At 37.2% G+C, this 25,565-nt stretch overlaps 1 protein-coding gene across 1 annotated transcript in view; it reads left to right on the forward strand.

Moving 5' to 3' along the window:
* Positions 1–24,886, forward strand: part of ARHGAP42 (Rho GTPase activating protein 42) — a 174,052-nt gene extending 149,166 nt beyond the window's left edge. The window contains exons 18-24 of the mRNA XM_082779392.1: positions 651–810; positions 3,463–3,607; positions 6,379–6,759; positions 8,630–8,786; positions 12,211–12,273; positions 19,266–19,345; positions 19,589–24,886. Of these exons, the coding sequence (XP_082635518.1) occupies positions 651–810; positions 3,463–3,607; positions 6,379–6,759; positions 8,630–8,786; positions 12,211–12,273; positions 19,266–19,345; positions 19,589–19,677 (1,075 nt within the window). The 3' untranslated portion in view covers positions 19,678–24,886. The remainder of the gene's footprint in view (positions 1–650; positions 811–3,462; positions 3,608–6,378; positions 6,760–8,629; positions 8,787–12,210; positions 12,274–19,265; positions 19,346–19,588) is intronic.
* Positions 24,887–25,565: the final 679 nt, after the last annotated feature.

Here is a 25,565-nt window from a genome sequence, read left to right on the forward strand (position 1 = left end):
TTATTCAGTAAATCTTATTTGTAAGGAGAGAAAAGTATTTTGAGGATTACTGATAGATGGCTTTCATGGCTTTTTTTTTTTTTTCATGGCTTTTACAAGGCTAGTGTATTTTAAAGACAGAAGATGATCATCTGGTGTTTTATCTATACCACAAACACAGTGACACTGACTCCACTGCTCCTACCTTTTAGACATAGAGATCCAATTGCAGTTTAAGTGTTTTCAGTAACTAAGTTTCTTTCATTTGCATGAAAGCTAAGGTATACAGTTAAGCTCTGTTTTCACCCAGTATTTTCAGTCATTTGAATAATTAAGTTTCTGTATAACAACTGGAGATAGAGAGGCACCTATGGCTCCTAATCTTTAGATGGACTGGATCTCTCTGTGGCTACATTCAGAGATGTTTCCTTTTCCCTATCAGTTATGTATGGAACTTAGATACTTACTCTAGGAAGACTTGCTTATTAGCCATTAAATTATTGTAAGATTGGAGCCTTAATGGAAATACAGTACTGCACTAGCTTTTAACTCTAGTAAATTTTAAAATGTTAAAATATTTTTAAAGGGGAGGCATGAATGTGAGATTTTGCCTGTTGGAATTGTAGTTTAGCACAATTATTTAACTGCATATCATTTCTGTTCATTTAAAGGGTATCATTACACAGTCAGCAAAATCTTATGACAGTATCCAACCTTGGTGTTATCTTTGGACCAACTCTGATGAGAGCCCAAGAAGAAACCGTGGCTGCTATGATGAACATTAAGTTTCAGAATATCGTCGTTGAAATTCTGATAGAGCATTATGAAAAGGTAGTAGGAGATTATCTGAATGTTTTGTGATAAAATGAAACTGAGATCTCATTTTCATTGCCATTCAAAAATTCTTCAGGATTGTCTGAATTCAGCATTTGTAGAAGGTTATTGATAGAAAGAGTACCTTTTTCCTACCCCGTGCTATGGATCGGTATTCCTAGCAAGATTTTTTGGCTATGAAAGGTATAGATACAAGGGATAATCTCCTGTGCTTTGAAGGCATAGTTCTGAATCTTCATTAGCTTTCTGAAGATTGCTGTGTCCTTCTCATATCTAGAAACAGAACGAGAAGAGCGTACTTTGTTCTTCTATCTCTCACACTAGCAGTATATTGAGGTTCATTCTGAGTGAACTCATGGATTCTCCTGTGTGTACACTTTGTGCATCAGCACAGAGTCTTTCTGACTATTACTGTCTTTTCGGGATGTGCTATCTTCACAGTGGAGGTTAAGTCCCACCATGAAACCCCAACTATCCTTCAGTTCCTCTTTTCACAAGCAGCATCAATGGGGATTCTCAGCAGAATCCCCAATTCTACATACTCTGTCACTTTTCAAGTGTGTAGATACTAGATCAAACTGGTAAAAAGAAAAGAAAAATAAAAGTTTCTTAGGTGACGTTTTATCCCTAGTTACAGATTTTGAACCCATCAAATCTTTGTGATTTGAACATATGGATGTCTCTAGGTACTTCTTTTCATCTGAAGAAAGGTAACCTGTGACTCCATGGTTTATTTTGTTTTCCTCAAAGAGACAGCAGAAGTACATCTCACAATCGTTCCTGGAACACAGAATAAAAACTTTTTCAGGGCTTGAGAAGGAAAATCTATGAAATGAGAAGAAGTTACTTTCAGTCACTATCATTTCAGGAATCAGCTTCACTGAAAGGCTTCCTAAGTTTTGTTGTTGTTGATTTATTATTTGATTATAGAACCTGGCAGTATAGTCAAGACCTCCTTTACTTAATCCTCAAAATAAATAGTATTCTTAAGGTATTTTGTTGATTTGTATTACCTTATCTGACAATTAACAAAACAAAGGGAAAGAACTTTGGTTTTATACCATTTCACATTACTCAGCTCAGGGGCAGTTGAACTGGTTGGTAAGTAACTACTGACAGTACTGCTTTATATCATCAGTTATATTTCAAAAAGACTCATCAAAACTGGTATGACACTGGTGGTCTTCATACATGTAACTCCAAACCATACATATTACATTTCCAACACGGAATTTCCTTTCCAGAAAATCATCAGCAAATTCAACACAAAGACCATGACTGCACAACCAAAATCACCCTTGCTCTATTTCTCTGCATCAAGACATGTTTTTTCACTGACATAATACTTACCAATTACTACTATGTTTTTAATATACTTCAAGACCATCTCAAATCCTCTGTTAAAGTATTTTCTACTATCAAAGTATATTCGCTTTCATCCACTTTTTGAGTGGCACAAAGGTGTCTTCTCATTGTTCCCTTCATCCTGTTCTAAGAGTGCCCTATTGACAGGGAATCCAGAAGTCCTTGCAGAGACCCATTTTGCTTGGTATTTAACCTGCAATGCTTGGCCCTTGCTCCTTACACTACGGAGACTGAACACTTCTGATTCCTTCAGTAGCTTAACAGAACAGGCTATCTTTTTCTGTAGAACCTCTTCTCCATCCCACAGAACTAATCACAATTCCTTCCACAGAATTCTGTAAGAGATACTTGATAGAGTTTACAAACACAGTCTACATTAGGAGGAATAAGTGAGGAAGAAGATCTGAAAGAAAAAGAAATCTTTTGGTTATATTTTTCTTTTCCATCTTCCTCCTAGCCAGTTACCATTTTTACTAGAAGTATACCAGATGATTTTTAGGGTCTTTCAACACCTGTACTGCAGGTGTGGTGAATATTGCAGAAAAGGTGATACAAATGAAAGTCACCTAATTAAAGTTGCTTGGCCTTATTCTTGTTGGCAGGCTTGCTGTTCTCATCAGCAAAGAGTTGTTAAAACTTTATGTATACTTGTGTCAGATCCTGAAAAAATTGGAGTTTTCTATAGCAATGAAGTACAAAATTGACCAATGATAGCAGGGGTACATGAAAGGTAAAAATCAAGAGATGCTCCAAACCTAAAGGGTGATCCTCATCAAACTTGACTTCTTTGACAAAATAAAGTAGTTTTCTGAAATCCAAATGGGTTTGAAATAAGTTACAACCATGACTCTTTTCTGTGACATACAAAAGCTCTCACATGAACACAGAGAACAAAATTCAATCTTTCATATTTTTTTTAACAAATATACTTCTTAGGCAGGAGTTAGTAGTAAGTGCTTATTGTATGTTTCACAATTTAGATTGTTAAGCACTTCATAACTGGGACTAGAAAAAAAACATTTAAACAAATATTTTTATATAATTAGTATAAGTTTATGTACAGCTTGTTGTTCACTAATCCATTACTGTTCTTCTTGGATTGTAAAATCAGATCAGAATAAAGCCTATATTCTCTTAATTTACACTTCTGTAATGTGTGAGACTATTACAGCATTCATTTCAGGTGCAGCAATTAAGAAAAGAAATGGATTATTAATGGAAGCCTAAGAGTACCCCTATTGTTTGTCTTTTTTTCCTTTTTTTTTTTTTTTTTAAATCATACAGATATTTCACACTGCACCAGACCCCAATATTCCTCTTCCCCAACCTCAGTCCCGTTCAAGCTCAAGAAGGACAAGAGCAATTTGTCTCTCCACAGGTCCACGTAAACCCAAAGGAAGATACACACCATGTCTAGCAGATCCTGACAGTAAGTTAGTGCATGTTGACTTGTTATCTTCCTTTTTATGTCTTGCCTTTTAGTTATCCTGAATATCCAGTAAATATTGTATTCCAATAATATAAGCATCACAGATGGGTTTTCATCAGCTTTTTAACCTCTGTGAGTCACAGCCACACTGCTAAATGACTGCATTCCTTACTTCTCTCAGAGGAGAAAGAATATTTGTTTTTAGTGAATTCTTGTATTGCATACAGTACTCAAAAATATTTTATAGTAGACTTTATAGTCTAACCTAAGTGTAGCCTGCTTTGAAACTCCGCAAAGTTCACTGTATGACATTCACCTCATTTGCTTGTAAGATGATTGTTAAGGTTTGGAAGCTTTAATAAATGCAATTTGGTCAAGGTCGGAGATCAAAGCCATTACTTCGTTTTTTTCACATGCATGAAACTGTGGTCATTGGTTCAAAGTAAACCACTGCCTAGGTTGCCAAAACCACTGAAACTTTGTTAGTTTTACTGGAATAGAAACAAACGCTCATATTTTTGTGAGAAACATCATATGACAATGTTTAACAGCAGGGAGCTATGTTTGCAGTTAACAGCTGCAAATGCGTATTAATTTTCATGTAGAAGTGACTATTTAAAAAGTTGCATTTTCTTTTTCATTCAGTGGACCGTCACTTATTACTTACCTGCCTTACCATTAAGAGGTGTTGAAACTGTAGCAAAGAATAGCTTGCCAGCTACTGCAAGAGATTTCCAAAAGAACTTTTGTCTCCCTTATTTCCTCAAGGAGATTTACATTAAACTAGTACAGTAAATGAATCCACAGTTAAGGTTATCTGTTCTGTAGGATCTGTATTAACTCTCAATTCTGTAATGTTGGGAAATATATCCATGCTATGCTCTTGCATGGATGCTGCATTTTCTATATATGTTACATACTTCCTGTTGATGAGAATATAAATGTTGAATTAGAACAATAGCTGTCTACACATCAATTGCCTATTTGAATGACATGGGATCCTTAGAGTAAGAATTTACAGATGAGCTGTCACTTATATATACACCAGAAGAGAAATTGAGCAAGTTTCAACTGTCTTTCACTGTGTAACTTTTTTGCATTATTGTGGGGCAATTCTGTGCAAGTATTTTGCAGGACATATGCAAGCACAATCTTCTTTATTCAGACTCGAGCCTTCTACTGGTGGCTGGACTGGAACTAGCCCTGACCCAGGAACTCTCAACATGGGCTTTGCTTGTTGGCTCAAGTTCAGTATTTGCTACACAAGTTCCAGTTAAGATATCTCATTTGTGCCTGGAAGGGTGAGGCAGCAGCACAAGTATTCTCCTTGCAGAGTATCTCTAGCTGTGCCAGAAACAGATAAGAGAGAGCCCTAGCTTCCAGCAGTAGCTATTTCTGAAGTGCTAGATGGTTTTAAGTCATCATTTAAATGAAGGATAGACATTTAACTATATTTCAGGAATTTAAGGAATTTTATATGCTAGTAGAAAATGAAGTATAGATGCCAAGCTGTAGGAAATGATAGAAAATGTATCTGACAAATTTGTGCTCCAGCCTATCTTGCAACTTTCAAGAAACTAATGGCCTGTCAGGAGTAAGTTAGGGCACAATCTCATCTGGAATACCCACATTCTGAGCAGAAGTAGACAGAATATTTCAAATTACTGTTCCAGTGGCACTACTGCTTTCACACCTACTAGGCAAGACACTGGTGTTTGTGAGTATTGGTAAGTGGCTTTAGTCACCTGTTGCCATTGAAACTTTTGGAGGCAAAAGTATCTGTATCATGTTGTTATTTTATAAATACTATGTGGATGAAAAACACTGTGTGGATGAAAAATGTACGTTCCCTGCTTCTTCTGAAATTTGTGAGTTATATCTCCTAGCTGTGGGGAAAAAATCTTATTAGAAACTAGCATATGACTCACTAGACTATTACTGCATTTTTATGAATCCAATCTTTAAGATAACTCATCTCTCACTATACTGTAGGCCAGTGCTTCCTCATTTCTGATGCATGTTCCTAGCCTCATATCAACAAATTTCTTTAGGATGTTTCCACTTCATGTTGCACAATATCTTTGAAAATAATTAGATCAGCATATTTTTATGTAAGTAGGTCAACTTCTCTAATATCAGTCTAATTAAAGAAATTAATCAAATGTTCAATGTTAAAGTTGTAAATAATGGAATGAGTTGTCCTTCTACAGGACAGGGATTTCATGAAAGGTATGATGATTCAGAAAATAGCATATCTGTGGATAGACTTATGGACTAGTCTTAGAGAGACTGCCAAGATCCTCAGCAACTTGGTAAACAAAGTAAAACTTAAGTATTTAACTTGCTGGCAATAGAGTTATGCATTTCAGAACATAAATGAGACAAACACCACATTTGCTTTATTAAGCAAAGTAAGATGCTTGTTAAAAGATATTGTGACACTGTTTAATTTCCTAATGATATATTGTGGGCAGTTCTTTGAAAATGCAAACTTTTATTTGAAATAGTACCACCAGTAGATCATTATGTTCATCCGCTCTAGAGAAATATCCACAAAATGCAGCTTTTTGAGGTTAAAGATAGGAACATGTGAAACTTAGAGGAACTAAATTGCTATTTTGTCTTGAGAATGACTGTCAATGGAACCACAGATTAATGAATTTGATGACAAGTAATGTACAGGGGCTAAAGGTGGCATGAGAGAAATGTACATGGTAAGACAATGTAATTATCTTTTTATTTCTCTTTCGTCTCCCCTCCCTCCTGCCTAGGTGACTCGTACAGCAGCAGCCCAGATAGCACTCCCATGGGGAGCATTGAATCTCTCTCTTCTCACTCCTCTGAGCAGAACAGCACCACCAAATGTGCACCCCCACAGCCCAGGGAGAAATCAGGAGGGATTCCATGGATTGCCTCTCCCCCTTCTTCTAATGGCCAGAAGAGTTCGGGCCTCTGGACTACAAGTCCAGAATCCTCATCAAAAGAGGATGCAACAAAAACAGATGTGGAATCAGACTGCCAAAGTGTAGCTTCTGTTACTGGACCAGAGAATGCCTCTCCACCAACAGATCTGACCAAGAAGAGTTCTTACAGTCTATCCGAGCTGAAAAGATCTTCAGGTTCTTCCCTCAGATCAATTCCATCAGCTGAAGGTAATTTCCAAGGTCTTTTAGGACATCATTGCATTTACTGTGAGGTATCAGAAAACATGAGGTGCGTCTGAAATCTAATGATATTCTTTGATCTTGTTTGTTTATTTTTTAACTATTGTGGTGTGTTCTTTCACTTTTCAAACTGCTTCTGGCATATTTCTGTTGTCATCTGTACAGTTCACACAGCTTAAAAGATAACATTTTTTCTCCGAATTTAGAGTACTCACTGTCCTGCTGTGCTTCACTGAGGCTACTAACTTGCAAGATGATTTCTGGCTTATAATATAGAAGAGTTGGTAGCTATGGTTTATCCCTGTGTCAGAAGAACGAATCCGTGCAACATGATTGATAATGATCAAAGCTAGCATTTAAATTTAAAATCCATTATGCTTAATGTATCTAGTGAGTAACAGCTTTGTCTCTGCTTGTCCATGGCATGAAATGTACATCTGAAACCCTCCTTACAGAATAGAGTCTTCATTCTGCCATACCTGCATCTTTTTGTTATCCAATACAGCAAGTAGAGTAGCTTGAACACAAGATTATGGCTGAACATGTCTGTATATGGATGGACATGATGTTCAGGAACAACAATGAACTTTCAAACCCACCTTTAGGAATCCAGTTTCAATGTGAAAGTTAGGAAAGCAGTCTTCCTGTTCAGTCAAAGAAGGATGCTGATTTGAAGAACACCCTCCTAGCACCTAAGAAGCACTTGTGTTCCAAACAAACCTGTAGAAAGGGTCCTTACAATATAGAGAAGGCTGAAATTAGAGCTTCTTAATTTAGACACTTGCTTTACCTCTACATGAGAATATTGACAGCTATCTGGAAATTACTTTAGAACAGACGCTGTCTTGAAATGTTTTGGATTATGAAGATCAACAGTCAGCTCTGAAACAATGAGCTCCAGTGGACAAAGTATTAGTGCTGAGTTTGACACTGAGTTGTCAATATGATAAGTAATAGAAGTACAGGTAGGGTAAATATGTGTTTGTGTGGGAAGCACTGAAAGTTAAAGAAAGTTCTTTCCCGTGTCCCTCATGGTGTGTACAAGTTTTTTCCTACAACTCCCTTATATGAGCAAGTGTTAATTAATAACAAGATTGATATAGGTACTGTTTTTATAATTACAGAGACCTCTATATTATAACTGCCTTTAAAGCATCATTAAGCATCTGTTGTTCTTGGGAATAAAGAAACATAGAAGTACATGTGGATTCAGTTATTGTCTTGCAAGTGTATATACAAAGTAGCAGTCCACAGATCAGCTTAAAAAGCACGAGGTCATACCTTGTGTTCATTAAAAGGACTTTTTCTCTGTACAATACAGTCTCTGCAGCTATAGGTTTGTTTTATCAAGTTACAGTAACAATTGTTTTAGGAAAGTTTAATTATTAGTTCTTAATATATTTTTTTAATTTAAAAGCTTCATGAAGCTTCTGTGAATACTGAAATATTAATTCTTACAAATTAATATCATCTCATTTCTTAGTGAATACTGCTTTTAGCAAGACTTTGAACAAGATAACTTCCTGAGGTGCCCTCCAACATTAATTTTTCTACAATTGTATGCATTGTACTACTTTATAAATGTTGAGGGGGGTCATTTTCACTTTTTGTTTAAAGTACTATCTAGCCATTTAAGTGCAATGTAACTTTTTAGCCTTTACAATTTTAATCTCATTTCTTCATCCTTGCTGCTGGTCCTTTTCTCCTAGCTCTTTGTCTGAAAGGCTTTTTCTTCTAGTAAATACTTACTTAGTAAGTTCTTTCTCCCTATTTTGCTTCTTAAGAAAAAATTATTTGCGTTGCATGTGTCGTGAAATAACTTCAAATTAGCTTTAATATTCCTTATTGCTTTCTTTAGGTAACAAAAGCTACAGTGGATCTATACAGAGCTTATCTTCAACAGATACCAAAGATACACCAAAGGCTCCAGCAAACCCTGATTTGCCTCCCAAAATGTGCAGGAGATTAAGATTAGATACTGCATCAAGTAATGGTTATCAAAGACCAGGATCTGTGTAAGTCAAGGCCCATTGCAGTTTTGAATTGTTACAGTGTTGTCTACTATGAAGGGATCCCAAAGAGCTAGTATAAGTAGTAGAAAAAGCACCCATGAATACCTGATTTGAAATTTTCTTTATGTATTAATTAGTTATCTAGCTTCATTAAAATTGTAAAGTAAACAAAGGAGACACAACACAGTCTGCTAAAGTCAGTTGAAAGACTCCCATTTACTTCATTAGACTATAGATAAGGTCCCTAATGAAGACATGGATCTTTGGAAAGTGATAAGTATTATTATCTCTCACTCTTCTGAAATTTAATATTTCAAGGAGCACAATTGCTGCTTACTGCTCATGCCGTTAAGTGAAGAAGATCATCAGATCTTATTACTGTAGGTCAAAAATTGGAGTGAGGTTAAAAAAAATCTGAAATTTCTTCAGTTGTTGCATGATCAATAGTTGAGATCTTTGGTGTGTGTTTTTTCTGACAATGTTTTTTTTTCTTGAGAGGAAGATAGTTCTAACAATAGAGGTTATAATTTAGCTGGTTGAGATTTAGGTTAGCAATGATTCTTAGTGTTTATAGCACTAGCTTAAGAATTAGAAGATCATTGCTGTAATTTTGACTGTCCCAGGCCTTCTCTAGTGCCATGAGCAAGTGGCACAGTGATTATTTCCATAATCACTGCAGAACACCAAGAAATTTTCCAAATACTGGAGGAATCTGTTAAGCCTCTTCACTTCTTAAACTGGAAGAGATGACAGTAGCTATTTCACAAATTGATGTGTCTTAACTTAAACGGAAGTACACCTGAACAGCTCAGAGTTCAAGCATGAAAATAACAGACTGGAATAACAAGCACGTCCAGTATATCCATTGGTCATCCATGAATATAATTTTAAACATAGCGTGCTAAGGTTTTCCTACTTGCTGACTCAGCAAGGCTCTGGAGCACGTGGAATTCAGTGGCCTAAATTAGGTTATGCGCTTAAGAATTCTGTTGAATAGGGATTTAAATGCAACATTTTAATTTCCTTTGTTTCTCTAAGTGAATCATAGAATCACGGGATGTTTTTTATTGGAAGGGATCTTACGTATCATCTAATTCCAACCTCCCTGCTATGAATAGGGACACCTTCCACTAAACCAGGCTGCTCAAAGCCTAATCCAACCTGATTGGTTGATGTCTCACTGACTGGTAGCATAGCCTTCTGGTGTGTCAGCCACTCCTCCTAGCTTTGTATTATCAGCAAACTTGCTGAGGGTGGACTCTATCCCGTTGTTCAGGTCACTGATGGTGTTGACATAGACTGGACCCAGTATGGACCCCCTAGGGAACGGCGCTAGTTACAGGCCTCCAACTAGACTCTACACCACTGTTCACAACCCTCTGAGCTCTGCCAGTCAGCCAGTTTTCAATCCACCTTGCTGTCCACTCATCTATCCCACACTTTCTAAGCTTCATTACAAGGATGTTGTGGGGGACAGTGTCAAAAATCTTCCAGAAGTCACAATACACAACATCCACTGCTCTCCCCTCATCTCCCCAGCTGGTAATGACATCACAGAAGGCTGCCAGGTTGGTCGAGCATGATTTTCCCTTGGTGAATCCATGCTGATTATTCCTGATAACCTTCGTCTCTTCCAATTGCTTGGAAATGGCATCCAGAACAGGTTGTTCCATCACCTTTCCAGGGACAGAGGTGAGGCTGACTGGCCTGCAGTTGCCCAGATCCTCCTTGCCCTTTTTGAAGACTGGCGTGACATTGGCTATCATCTGGCACCTTTCCCATTCTACAAGACCTTTCAAAGATGATAGCAATCACACCTGCCGGCACCCTCAGCAAGTATGGGTGCATCCCATCGGGGCCTAAGGATTAGTGTGCATTGATTTTGTCTAGACGCTCTCTGATCAGATCCTCCTCAACCAAGGGGAAGTCTTGCTTTCCCCAGACTCTCTCCCTTACCTCCAGATCTGGGATTCCCAAGGAGCAGACTTGGCAGTAAAGACTGAAGCAAAGAAGACATCCAGTATCTCTACCTTCTCAGCATCCCCTGTTACAAGGGCACCCACCTCATTCAGTAGTGGACCCACATTTTCCCTTGGCTTTCTTTTATTATTCCCATACTTTAAAAAGCTTTCCTTGTTATCCTTGACCTCCTTTTCCAGTTTTAATTCCAAATGGGCCCTAGCCTTCCTTGTCTCATCCCTGCAGGCACTGGCAGTGTTCCTGTATTCCTCCCAAGTGGCCAGGCCCTTTTTCCACATTTTGTAGGCTTTCTTCTTGCCTTTGAGTTTCTCCATGGGCACATGGTCAGCACAGAGGCCTCTGGCCACCTTGCTCTGATTTCTTACTCTTAGGGGTGCACCAGTCTTGAGCTTGTAAGAAATGGTGTTTAAGTGTTGACCAACCATCTTCTCCCACACTGGGCAGTTCATCATTTTCTCGAGTCCCTGCCTTTGCCTTCTTGGTCTGGACTACATTGCTAGAGCTCATTGGCAGCAAAGACTGAGGCAAAAAAGTCATTGAATTCCTCAGCTTTCTCCATATTCCAGGTAATCAGGTCTCCCGTGTCCTTCCAGAGAGGGCCCACAATTACTCTAGTCTTTCTTTTATCACTGATGTACCTATAGAAGCCTTTTTTGTTGCCCTTGATGTCCCTGGCCAAATTTAATTCTAATAGGACTTCAGCTTTCTTAACCTGATCTCTGCCTGAATAATTAAAACATTTTTTAAAAAAACATGTTTCCTTGTCTTTAGATGGTTAAAAGTGAAATTAGTCATCAAGGTGTGCATCAAACATGGCATTGCTAGCCAGTTGAGGGAAGTGAGTGTCCTGCTCTACTCTGCACTGGTGCAGCCTTACCTCGAGTAACAGGTGCAATGTGGGGCACCACAATATAAACAAATAGAAAACCATTAGTGTCCAAAGAAGGACTACAAAGATGGTGAAGGGTCTAGAGGGCAAGACATATGAGGAGCAGCTGAGGTCATTTGGTTCATTCAACCCAGAGCAGAGCAGGCTGAGGGGAGGCCTCATGGCGGCCTGCAGCTCCCTCATGAGGGGAGCGGAGGGGCAGGCGCTGAACTCTGCTCTCTGGGGACAGCGACAGGACCTGAGGGAACGGCATGGAGCTGGGACAGGGGAGGGTCATGCTGGGTGTTAGGGAATGGTTCTTCATTGAGAGGGTGGTCGGGCACTGAGACAGGCTCCCCATGGAAGTGGTGATGGCACTGAGCAGTTCTTGGAATTCAAGAAGCGTTTGGACAGTGCTTTCAGACATGGAGTCTGATTTTTGGGTGGTCCTGTGTGGAGGCAGGAGTTGGACTCGGTGATCTTTGTGGGTCCCTTCCAGCTCAGAATATTCTATGATTTGATACTCTGTGTGTTTAATTAATGAGCAAAGTATAAAGCAAGATGCTTCCTTATTTTCAGAGTGGCTGCAAGAGCCCAGTTGTTTGAAAGTGCTGGTTCACTTAAACAAGCTTCTTCAGGACGGTAAGTATCTCATACTGTTTAACAGCTTGTAAAATCCTTTGTGTTTTTCTGGCTCCAGAGATTAAAATAGAAACATTGGAGCTTTGTTCTGTGTCTTCAGAACAGCATCATGTGGCATGCAAAGCTGTCTTGGTTTGTTAAACTTATCCTTTCTACAGAAGAATACTAAATTTCATATATATTAGTGACCTGTCTACACTTTCCTGTAAGGAAATTGCAGTGAGAGATGCTCAGATTAGTGAGCTGCCTAAGAACACAGCTACAAGAGTAAATTAACAGGATGAGGGCACTGTATTTATTCCATTTAGCTGCTTGTATATACATACTTGCAGCAGAGTAGTAAACCTGCTAGTTCATGATAATGTGCTTGTGTAGTCAAGTCCTGAATAACAGCTGCTTTAGAAAGTTCAGGATTAATTTATTGAGGATCCCTGTTATTCCCATCACACATCTCCTGCCTTACTACTTATCTGGAGAAATTGTTGCCCTTTCTTTGTGATAGTCTGCAGCAGGAATTACTTACATTTTCTTTGTAATTATATACATTTAGTTGGTGGATTTGGCCTATTTGTACATAGAATGAAGCTAGAATGTTCCTATAAGTGTTCGTCTAGGAAGCAGTAGTATTTTGCATTAACCAGACTACAATTAATAGGCTAAAGCAGATAAACAAATAAGTGGATGCAGGGGAAAGTCTCTCTCTCTTTTCACTGTCCCTGCATTTCAGATTTTTTGAGATAAATTGTATGTTTTTGTCCATCATTCTACTTAGCGATAGCACGATCTTACTGGAACTGTTGAGCAATGAAATGTTAATTGAAGAATTCAAATATATTAATAAAATAGCATAGTTGTAAACAAAGATGCCAGTGTGCGCTGAGATGCGCAGTAGTGGAATACAGCTGTCTTATCTGACAGATCTAGCAGGGGAGAGGAGAAAGCTGACCTGCAAAGGCCTGCTGATTTTGTTTGAGAGAAGTGGTTTACAGGAATCAAGGCTGTTCTTGTTTTGTGTAGTAGATGAACTATAAGAAGACCAAAGAAACAGTGTGATGGTGAATGGAAAGGGATAAAAAGAACAGGGAATTAATTTAAGGAAGAAAAGTATAAAAGAAGAGACTGGAATGTTCTTAAGCCAGTGACCTAAGCCAAGAGCAATGACTGCTTCACCAGTACTGCATCATTTTACTTCCATCTTTGTTCCTTCTCTTATTTTGTATTGCTCTCTTCTTGTAAACTCTATCCTGATGTTCCCTCAGAACCTGTGCCATCTCTATCTGTATATAAAAAGCATGTAAGAAGCCAAAATCTGATAAAGGAAAAATGTAGCAGCTTGATAATGGATATGGAGAGCAGATAAGAAAGCAGAAAATGCTGAAAGACTTAATAGCTCCTCTACTTCAGCCTTCCTAAGAAAAGCAGAAGAGCAACAATAACAAGGAGAATGGAAAACGAGAGGTCAGCAAGCAAAATGAGGAAGAAATAAGAAGCAGCTCAGCTGTTCCTGTAATGCTGCTCAAGTCTGACTGAGATTTTGCATTTCAGAGCCGGCTCATATTTCCTTCTCATGCATGCTATGGAGATGAAGCCTGAATTGAGTCCTTAGTATATTCTTTTTTGCTCTGAATTCATGATAATTACATTTGATCCACCAATTAGAAAGGCCTTCTGTGTTCCTAATTCTGCTGTCTAAGGAGTATATGCAGGGCAGAGTGTAAGACAGAGAAACTGTTTTTAAGCTGATCTCATGCCAGAAATATTTAAGTCAGGACTGTGTTGACCTCTGTGCAGGGGTAATTTATGCTGCTATACATAAATGGTTTTAAAATTTATAGCTACTGCTTACCTTACATTACTACTTACAAAGTAGTATCTAAGTAGCTTCATTCTGACTCTAAGCATCTGTTACCTGAAACAGTATTTCATAATCACATGTACAATAGATGGATTAAAAGTATCTATGTGGCTTTGCAGTCTCATACTGTCTTATGTATTCCATCAGATAATTTCAGACTCAGTGCTTTACCACCACAGTGACCTGGACTGACTTAATTCCTTCTTCCAGGTAGTCTTTGCACCACTCCGTTCTGACTTTGAGTAATGCACTGTCTCAACTATGGAAATTGTATCCCCACACATTTTTTTCTTTTTTAAAAATTAGTCATTATTTGGGCTGGTTGTTACCAGTCTTTGTATACACTTGCCCTTATAGTGGCATCAGTTTGAATAGGTTTATTATAGTCAGAAAGAGAAAGGTTGACAGTCCATGGTACATGTTTTAGGATTGGACAGGTAAGACCAAAATACAATGCCCTGTCCAGCCTGAGCTCTCTTTTTCCTGTTTCAGAGTTATTTTCACTTCTCATTCATCCCATTCATTAACTCCTGACATCAAGTTTATTAATTGTCCATCTCCCATACTGTGGTATTAAGGTACTGTGCACTCTGGGACCAATCTTTGTTGGGGACTGAAAGAGGTGAAGAAATTTTCTTACTGGATTCAGAAATATTGCCATTACCTAGCCTGAGATTTCTGTATTACAGCTTTTATACAAAAATGCACCAACACTGACTTTGATTTAGAGGTGCACATAAAATGAGAAACCGCATCATAAAGGATTTTCATTAGAAGAGAATACATACAAAAGTAGGGAACAGGAGCTGGTGACAGCCAATAGCCCTGGCTTGGCAGCAGGATCTGTGGGTGCCAGGCTGGGACTGTAATAGGAATAGAAAGGCTGAGACTGTAATAGGAATAGAAAGGCAACATGAAATCCTCTAGTTCCATGCTTCCCTCCCAGCCATATGATTAAATACTAAATATTTCCAGTCATACTTCTGCTTTTATTTTCATGCTATATTTTGCATTTCCTTAAAAAACTGGAATACTGTTTCCAGCCCAGACCAGCATTTTCTACTTACTCATAAATCTACCATTTCTACGAGTCGACAAACTTTTCTTCTTCCTGCAAGATAGTATTAACTGATGAGTCATCTGAAAGAAATTCATGTGTTTTCCCTGATTTGTTCATCTGGCTTCTGTCTGTGTCTTTCTAGACTGAAAACTTACTATGGCAGGAGCATAATTTTAAAGCTTATTTATAACTGTTAAAATAGGTTATTAAAAGTACTTCAGTTGTTGTTGACCATGTATAGTCAAGTAAAATAATTTCTGATCTGATGAGTACCAATCCTTTGACTACTAGTATAAATTTGTCATTACAGTCTCAAAATAAAATTATAAAAGGTAGTAAAAGGGAAAATTGATTTTTCTCCATTGGATTCTATCCATTAAAAATGGATAGAATCCAATATCCATGGAAAGCAGAAACTTCTAGGAAATGTGGGCACCATTTTCTGATTTTTTTTTTCTCTGAAGTCAACACTATGAATTACACTCTTCACAAAAGGTTAGCATCATCTTAAGAGAACCATAATAGATGACGGTGATGTCATCACATGCTTTTTAATGAGCAGACTTGATTGCAGGGAGGAGAACACTAACACCATAAGAAACAATATCCATTTTCATAATTGCACAGAAGAAGTTGCCCAGGAGTCTGTGAGCCCTTTTCCTTAGCATTGCTTCTAGATGGATAGGGTTGAAGTGAGCAGCAAGACAAAGAACCTAAGTTCTCAAGTTGGGTGTGGAAGGAATAACCAGGGGCTTGAAAATTGCTCCAGAAGTATAAGTAAATATTCTTAGGCTTTGTATCAGGAGCAAGGTAGTGGGAAGATAATGTGAAGAATCCAGTAATTCAGAGCTTTTCAGAGGGTGATTTTTTTATACCTTGTGTTTGTGTATCTGTGTATTGCCAAATGCTGGGTAGTTTTCTCTTTCTGAGAACTGAGCAAATCAGAGTTCATGTTTTCTTATCTTCTTTTTACTTTTAAGATAAACATATTTGGATCAGGAAAAATTAGAAGCTGAAAACAGAGTGGTTTACTAGACATACAAGCATACAGGAGATAATTTCATTTTACTAACTTTCTAAGGGCACTAAAAAAAACATGCCATATTTTGAAAATAGCTTGGAAAATTCTCCCTCATTTACATATTGCTATTCTGTTTTACAGTTGCCTTCAATGTCTTATATCACAGTATTACTCAGATGTTCCATTTTTAACATGGGAAACTGGCTCAATACTCATGCCACTAAGTGGTGAGGTGCCACATATGATCAAGTGCAAAATTGTTTCTGTGTTATAGTAAATTCATGACCGATTATCTGATTAACATTTCCATTGTATTCATTAATAACAGTTATTCTGCTGTTTTACACATTAAAAAAATAATCCTTATTATGCCGCATAGGAATTAAATGTGTTTTGTTGTTGTTTTGTTTTGTTTTGTTTGTGTGTTTTTCTGAATGTTAACAGTCTGGGTCAGTATATTATAGAACATTTTTAGCACTCTGTCATAATTACTTTGATAAAATAATGATCTTGGTTTAAAATAATTTATATTTTATTTATTTTATTATTCATATTATTTATATAATATATTGCATAATTACTTATATTATATATTATAAATATATATTATGTAGAGTAACAAGACTTACTGATTTTTTTGTCTGTCTGTCCTGTTTACTGTAGAAGGCAAGTTCTTCATAGCAGTGACTGTATTTCATGGTGAATATTTAGTCCTTGAGTCTATGTAAGATCAGGGTCCGAGTCAGAACCAGTAACTGTACTTCCTGTTGGAATATTAATGCTGGTGCTTAAAGAAAAGCACAATTAATTTTTTTGCCTATGCAGGAACTGATGGTTTCATTTCTTCTCTAGAAATGAGAGTGGATATAAAGTGGATGTTGTGTGGTGGCAGTAAATATTTTTTGTGATAATTTTTGTTATATCTAAATTAAAAAGACACAAGAAGTAGTTTGTGATATTGAGGTCAAGTGGAATTACTGGCTTTATGTATTTATGTATTAAGCAATGTACATTGCTTAGAACTGGTTCTCTTTCTCTCCCCCACCAAAGTAAACCAATAGTATCCAAAAACATAGCCCCATATGATGGCCTTGTAGTCCCAAGACATAATTGATATTTTGCATGCCCTTTCTCATTACACAGTATGTTAAATCATGCTATGTAGCAGCACACCACAGTAGTGTTTTTATTATACAAAACAGAGGAAATATTTGTAAATCATGGAGAGGATTTACTAGATCATTTCTTGAAAGCTCACATGTGCATCCCCTTTCATACCTTTTTAGAGATTCAGATTAATCACGACGTGATAGTCTTGATTGGCTCCAGGGTGTAAGGCCACGGTAGAGGGATGCTCTCTGCGCCCTTTAAGAAATGTCCCAGTCTGTCTCCCCAGATTAGTGTGGAACTTCCACAGTGAAGAGCAATGGACCAGTGGCAGTACACAAATAAAACAGTCTTTTCCTTACACTAAGGCTTATGATAAGGCACTATCATTCATATGATGTATGACTCAGTTATCTCACTGTTGTGGGAGGAAAGACAGAATAGATTACAGGTCACTTGCATATACACTTTCTCAAAAAGTACGCCAAAAACTTAAAACTTCACCAAAGGTCACATACTAGGTCATTGAGATAAATGCTGGCTGGAAGGAAAGCTGAACTGGTAGCCCCCTATTCCATCATACAAAGGTGAAATGATCTACAGGTTCGTCTTTGCTTGGCATAATGTGGTTTTCCGATAAGGTTAAAGAAACTCAGAAAAACTGGTGGGTCATACAAAAATTGCTTCCAGTATATAAATTAAAGTCAAGGTATTACTGTTATAGGTAAAGCACAGGAATCTAGTGAGAACTCTTAAGCAACACATCTTTATGTTCAATCCCTCATTTTGTGCTTTGTAGAAGCATGGTGCTAGAAGCCATATCACCAGGTGACTGATAATCTGTCCTGCTCTGTAATCAAATCATGATGTATCTAAATAGTTCTTTTACAGATGTCTGAATAGTGCTGTTTTGTTTTGTTTGTTTGTTTGTTTTTTCTTTCTTTCTTTCTTAATGAATCTTTAGTAATTAGAATTCTTCAATTCAGAGATCCTCCAATTCTTAGCATCTTAGCAGTTCCAGTGGTTTGCTATTCTGACCAAGAGTAGGTTTTTACAGCTATAAATGAAGAGATAAATGTAGCTGTCTACATTTAGGTCTCTTCATGCCAGGTTCTATTTGAGAAAATATTTAATTGAAGGTTTCGCTAAGGGCAGTGGCACCTGGAGAGCCATTCCTTGCGCTCTCAAGTAGTCATTTACCATAGCAGAACCCAGGCCTTGAGAGCCGGCTGAGCTAGACACAAAGTTTATTTATGGACATCTGAGGTGGCCGAAGCTGTAATCCACTCCAAGTACCTAATCTAGATCTCCCATGCTGCAATTTAAATCAATTTATATCTCTTTCACAGTTAGCCTGGAGGACACATTACTCTTTTTAGTCCAATATTTGCCTTATATTATATTATAATTATATATTTATAATTATATTATAATATATAATTATATAATTATAATTATATTATAATTATATTATAATTATATTATAATTATATATTATATTCTTATATTTGTTATTTTCTTCTGTAGAGTAATCAACTGTATTTTCTCACAAACCATGTCATTAGACCTTTAATAACTTGATGATCTCTTTGAAATTCTCTCCAGGCAGTCCATTACTTGCTTCAAGGAATTTGCTCAGTTTATATATGTTTGAAGTACAGTTTCAACTAGAACAAAAGTGTTTGTGTTTTTTTTTTAATGTTATTGTATTCCTGTTTAAATTTCAAGTAGAATGTTGCTCTATTTTCTGCAATAACATACTTGATAACTGCAGTAAGCCAGAAGTTATTGTCTGCTATAATTCTGCTCCTCTGAACTACTGTGTAACTAGTTGTTATCATTATGTATTTGTGCAGCTTATTATTCCTACACTTCCTAGGTTTTCACTCCATTTTTTCATACATTTTTCCTTATTTTTTCAAACCTATATATATTTCTTTTTCTTTCAGGCAAGCAAAAGCCATGTATTCCTGTAAGGCTGAGCATAGTCATGAGCTGTCTTTCCCACAGGGGGCAATATTTTCCAATGGTAAGATGTTTTACATTCTTTGTTTACATGAAAAACACACCAGCCAACAAATAATAATTAAAAAAAAAAAGAATGGTACCCACAAGATAAGAGAATGTAATTCCATTTCCAGCTCTTGGCTTTGGCCTTGATTATTATATTGCTGTTGAATAAAAGCTGTTTAAATAAATATATGAAACATGTAGGGTCTTTTAACTGTCTTAATTTATTGTAAATATGTTTTGTTTGGTTGTTTTTTTACAGTGTATCCATCAGTAGAACCAGGCTGGTTAAAAGCAACTTACGAAGGCAAAACAGGACTCGTTCCTGAGAATTATGTTGTCTTCCTCTAGTAATCTTCAATGGACAGCAATATCTTCATGGTATCCATGGTAACAAATAATAAGCACTATGATTTTTATCTGACACAGATATGGGATCAGCCTGTTAGCTGAGAGTGGTAGATTTCCTTCAGATACTGCAGCTGCAGGTTATATAGCTCCCTATCAACGGAACAGAATGTAATGAAACAGTTAACAGTTACTGTACTGAAGACGGTACTCTGTTTAAATAACTTCCATTGTTTGCAAAAGGTTGTTCTGTTCTTCTTTTATGGGTAAGGAACACTACAGAAATAAAATCAAAAAAGTTGCCATTTAGCTGCAGACCTTCAGGTTCTCGGATGTTGCTCAGAGAAGTGTGAAATTTAGAGGCAATGCACTCTGTGACATTTCTTACAATCTGTTTCTTTTAATATGAAAAATTGTGTTTTTTTTCCTAATGTAAGTAATGTTTCTGTTGTGATCTGAATGCTCCCATAGAAAAATCAATTCTGAGATTAGTCCTAATCATTTCAAATAAGAAATGAGTCTTCCATAAATCAGAAGTTTGTACTTGTTAGTCATTGAGATTACAATATGTTATAGAATTTATGTAACTGATAATGAAATCAGATTATACACTGCCTGAGCAGTAAGTGCTCATTCAAAATGTGATGTGTTTAATGAATGTTTCATTCAAGTACTTCTTAGATTTATTTCCTCCTTTCTATATCAATATAAATAAGAATAATAATAACTAGTATTTCTGTAATAGCAGTCAGGTGGAAGATACTCTTGGTGTATCTCAGAGCAACAGCAGTAGAAAACAAGGAGATACTCAATCTGGAATATCTGCTAGATATTCAATCTTCATATCTGGTAGATATGAAGTGAGCAATGAAAAGCAGCAATATGTTTTGAAACCTTAGATAAAAAGTAACTAAAAGTCCTTTTCAAGTTTTTTTTCCATTTCAAATAAGACAAAAGTACTTAGCATTATTTCTTCTGACTTCCACTAAATTATTTGGCAAATGTTCCTCCGTTACATGGAATTAAAAAAAAAAAATGAAAAAAAAAAAAAAAATAGAATAACCTTGGTTGATAAAGATTTTGTAAATACCCATTGTTTGCTCTTGGTGGGCCTGGAAAAAAAAAAAAAAAAAAAAAAAAAAAGAAGATATAAGCAGCTTCCTAAATTTGAACCTCTTTCTTTTACACCTTGAGGGAAAACATGCAGTGCTTACTTGGCTAGTTACTGTGGCCTGTTGAAAAACAAGATACATAAGCACCATATTAGTAGCTTTTCAGCATTAGTGGCACAGAAGGAATCCACTGTTTCATAGACCTATTCAGTCTTAGTTCTTTGTTCAATAACAGTAATCAGTATATAAACTTCTGTTGATTTATAAGATGTACACTGCTTCCAGAATGTTTTAGGAAGAACTTTTGCTAGGACTAAAAACACCAGTAATCTACCAGTTGCTTATTTTATTATTTTCTAAGCCTTTTGGGGGTTTAAATTAAAAAACAGATTTATTGCCAATATTAAGAAGCACATCAGAACCTTCTTTACTTGTGTATAGTGCATGATTTCTGCAAAAAAAATCCGTGTTGGAATTCAGGCTGGTGGCAAAAGCCTGCAGGATCCTTCTCGCTAGTTGAAGTATCAAGTGGCACTCAGGAAAGTGGAGAGACTGGAAGAACATCCTTTCAAGAATGGTGTGGCATTTCAGAGGGGGGGTCTGTGGCAGTAAGCCAGGCCAGTGTGGGTAAGGCAGTTGAGGAGAGACCCCTTGAATTAGTGACTGACTGATCTGGGTTCTTTCTTCACCCTAAACAGTTTTATTAGGTCCCAAATCATGTTTTCCCTCACCTTGAGTCCAGTCTGTATTCAGCACATTGTGATGAAGGGTTCATCGCAGGCAGTGGAGGCACACACGTGTGCTTGTCAAATTTTCTCAGAGCATGAAGGGAAGTGAAGAGAAGGACTTTTTCACCAGACTGAGCCTTATTTTTAAAGCAAGCCAACATTTGTTTGTGTAAGCTATGCCTGCAGCTGCTGTTGCCCTCAGATCAACATGGGTTTCGTTGTATTTTTATTGTTATTTCACAATCCAAAAATTGCAGGGTGCCAAAAGGCTTCCCTCTGTTGAACTGCTCAGGAGAATGCTGCTGCAGCGGAAGAGGAGTAGAAAGGGAGACAGAGCTGTGAGCAGAGGTTCCAGGCCCCGCACGTGTCTCACCCATGTGGAGAAATGCAGTGGTCTGGGTCTATCAATTGCACCAGGCAAACTGACCTTTGTTTAACATCCTTTTCTGACCCCTCGTGCCTCTTACAAGGAATTTGATTGTTGTGAAATTCTTGAGGAACGGTGAAACAGAAAATGCGTGCTCTTACTTGCTTTGCTTTAGTCTGAGTAAATCAAAAACAAAATGAAAAGAGAGAGCAGGAGAAGACTAATTGTAGGTAACCTCACAATGTTTGCATGTGTTTGGATATTCTGCAACAGTATGTTTTGAAACCAGCCGATCTGAGTGCAAGCTAGAAGACTCAAAGATGCTCAGTTCGTATAAAAAATCATAAAAATGAAAGGTTCAATTACAGATTAAATAAGTAGAGCCTGTAAGCATTGAGGGAAAGGTTGTAGAAGGAGGAATCCCTGTAGAGAGGTGGTGTGTCTTTTCCCGTGCATTCATCTTACATTAGACACGCGAGTCAGTTGCAGAAGACAGTTTCATGAGAAAGGGATCTCATTCATTGTTACTCACAAAACAAATCTATCTTTTCCTCTTTAAGACAGTGCACTTTTCAAGGCCCTTCTTCTGTTGAACCAGCCATGGTGATCACATAAATAATTTTAAAGTAGCTTAGCTTTAAAATGTTATTTTCATCTGGAAATGTTACTCCCATGCTTGACTACAGTTAGTATCAATGGAAAGTAGGGTTATTCTGTTTCTCTCTACTGCGGTACATAACAAGCACTTTCTGTATCATTCCACTGCTGGGTTGTAGATGCCTCTGCTCTTCCTTGACTTTCCAAGAGGGAGTTTATCTCCAGGAGAAGCTGTACAGTGAACTGGAAAGTTACGTACCTAGGTGCTCACTGACTGGAATGGGGGAAGAGTGCAGCACCAAGGCATGTCTACTGACAAGACTCTCAGCCCTGGCCAAAAATCCCTTCTAATATTTGTAAAGGATCAGAAATCCATGTAAAATTTAACTGTCGATATAATACTGAGATAGTGCCTTACCAGCAAGTTAGGCAAGCTGAACTAAATTAGTTCATAGGATTGATTTACTATTTTTTGTGAAAGTCAGAGTCACTCTACAAGCAAAGTTTAATTTTATTATATTTTTTTCTTAATTATCCTTCCTAAAAGGATATAGCAGTTTTCTCAGAATATCACTGTAGAATTTGCGGTAGATAACATGTTGTGATTGCTGTTTGTCTTGTGAAAATACCCACCACTTATGTAATTAGCCATGTTTTTTCTATGTTAAACTTTTGGTACATGTTGCAGTACAACATGAATCAAATTAATAGTGTGAAGGACTGATATATTGTATGATAAATATGTAAAGGATATTATATTATATATTCACACTTTTTATTAATGATAAAGATGAAAAAATATTTTTTGTGTAATTCCTATGAGTTCAGTATTAAAATGTCCTTGCCATATTTTGGCATTTAGAATACTATGTAACAAAACTCTTAAATTAAACCATAGATATCACTTAAATCCCTAACTAATCTATAAAGTTCATTTGTTCGATTATTTCTGGAAAAAAATGACGCACAGATTTGCTGACCAGTCTACTCTATGATAGTAATAGTAACTTATTTAACTTTTATATATTTTCTGTTAATAATCTCTATTATTTGCCTGTAATTGAATTCATTTTAATATGCCTTTAGGAAAGATACATTAGGAAGAGAAAAGGATAGAAAATTCAGCAGTTCAGAACAATAGTTACAACAACAAAAAAGCATTATATGGCAGTAATTGGCTTTTTGTTACATTTCCCCACCAGTCTATTTTCTAGTTAATAAGGTTGGATCAGAATAAATGATGAACCCCAAAAACCTCTTGTTCCTAATACTTCCTTTCCTAAGGCAGCAGTTGGTACAATTTTGCCTTGAGTAGCAAGAAGAGAAAGCCCAGTAAGGAAGCTTATCCTCAGGCTGGGGTGGATCTTCTCAACTGATGGAAACTCTCAGAGCTCTAGTGAGCACAAAGATAGACCCTTGGCAAATTATAGTGAGGTTTCGCTGGCCAGAAGCCCCCATACAGTAAATGCAATATAAATGGAATATTCTGTTAATGGGAAAACATGTGATATGTCTTGGCATTATCCTTTTGTTGTTTTTGTTGTTCATCAGAGTGCCCTATCTGAATCATTCAGTTACCAGAGATCAAACTAAGCAAGGTTCAGTCCCACTCTTTGTGGTCATGCAGCCCTGACAGCCACTGCTGATGCAGCCCTTCCAGTTACTGTTCGTGCAAAAGTCAGACTGTTGATCAGGCTCTATCAGTACAAGTTGGGAGGTCTCTTTTTGCATAGGATTTTGCAAGGGTTTTGGGAGTTTGCTTTGTTTTGTTTTAATAAGGTGCTTGGTATCCAAACAGCTACTAATACAATGTTGTAATTCAGTCACTGAAGATAATAGCATTGTTTTTCTTGTCCTGTATGTGGCAGTATTTAATAAGCCGTAGGATAATCTGTGTTAAGTATAGAGAATGGTGCTTCAACCCTTGGACGTCTCAGCTGAAAGCTATTCAGCAACTGATCTTTTCGCAAGTGTTGTATCAATAATTGTCATAAAGTTCTGGCACTAGAGGCTGCATAATGATCTCAGCACTACGAGAGTTTCTGTTAGAGCAAAGGGCAAAGCAGCTGAACAGGACAGATAGCTTCAATTTTTCAAGCATATTTATGACAATTTTAGAGGTATTAGAGTTTATAGGGGTTACCTTAGAAACTATATGGTATTTTAATAGGAAAGTATATACAATCAATAACTATATATATATTTAATAAAGTCCTACTAAATTATCTTATTGAACTCTCTGTTTATTTTGTAGTGTGGTTTCAATAATTATCTGCACTCTGTATATACCTACATGTAAATAATTGGCATGATATGCATAAGCTGACTTGCAGACATAATTCTATGTTGTACTTTACACTGTATTTCGAAAATTTGAAAAATGTTTTTAAAAATAAAAAGCCTTTCTACACAGACTCATTTCTTTATTATTTTTAAACTCGGACTCTGATTCAGCATTTCTTTTTTCCAAAATAATAACACTTCAGTGCTGCACAGAGTTGCTGTCAATGGCTCAATGTTCAAGTGTAAGTGTTCATCAGTCAGAAGGGGCCCCTTAACAATGCCTCTTAACAATGGTCCCTTAACAATGCCTCAACAATGCCAAGTGCAGGGTGCTGCACTTGGGTTGGGGCAATCCCGGACATGAGTACAGACTGGGAGAACTCATTGAGAGCAGCCCTTTGGAGAAGGACTTGGGGGTTCTGGTGGATGAAAAATTGGACATGAGACAGCAGTGTGTGCTTGCAGACCAGAAAGCCAGTGATATCCCAGGCTGCACAAAAAGCAGAATGGCCAGCAGGGTGAGGGAGGTGATTCTCCCCTTTACTCCATCTTTCTGAGACCCCACCTGGAATACTGCGTCCAGCTCCAGCCCCAGCCATTCTATGATTCTATGACCTGATCCACTTCTACCAAGGGTTCCAAGACGTCATTGATGAGGTCTTTGCCTCTGAAAATTCTCAGTGGATGGATCACTGGAAGGGATTTTGGTGATCCAAAGCAGACAGTACTTCCTGGAAGTGAAGTAACACCAGTGATGTGATTTCTGCAAGTTTTCTTGCATCCCCTTTCCCAGCATTTTTCCAA

This window comes from Aythya marila (genome assembly GCF_965140915.1).
Source record: "Aythya marila genome assembly, chromosome: 1".
Classification (NCBI taxonomy): domain Eukaryota; kingdom Metazoa; phylum Chordata; class Aves; order Anseriformes; family Anatidae; genus Aythya; species Aythya marila.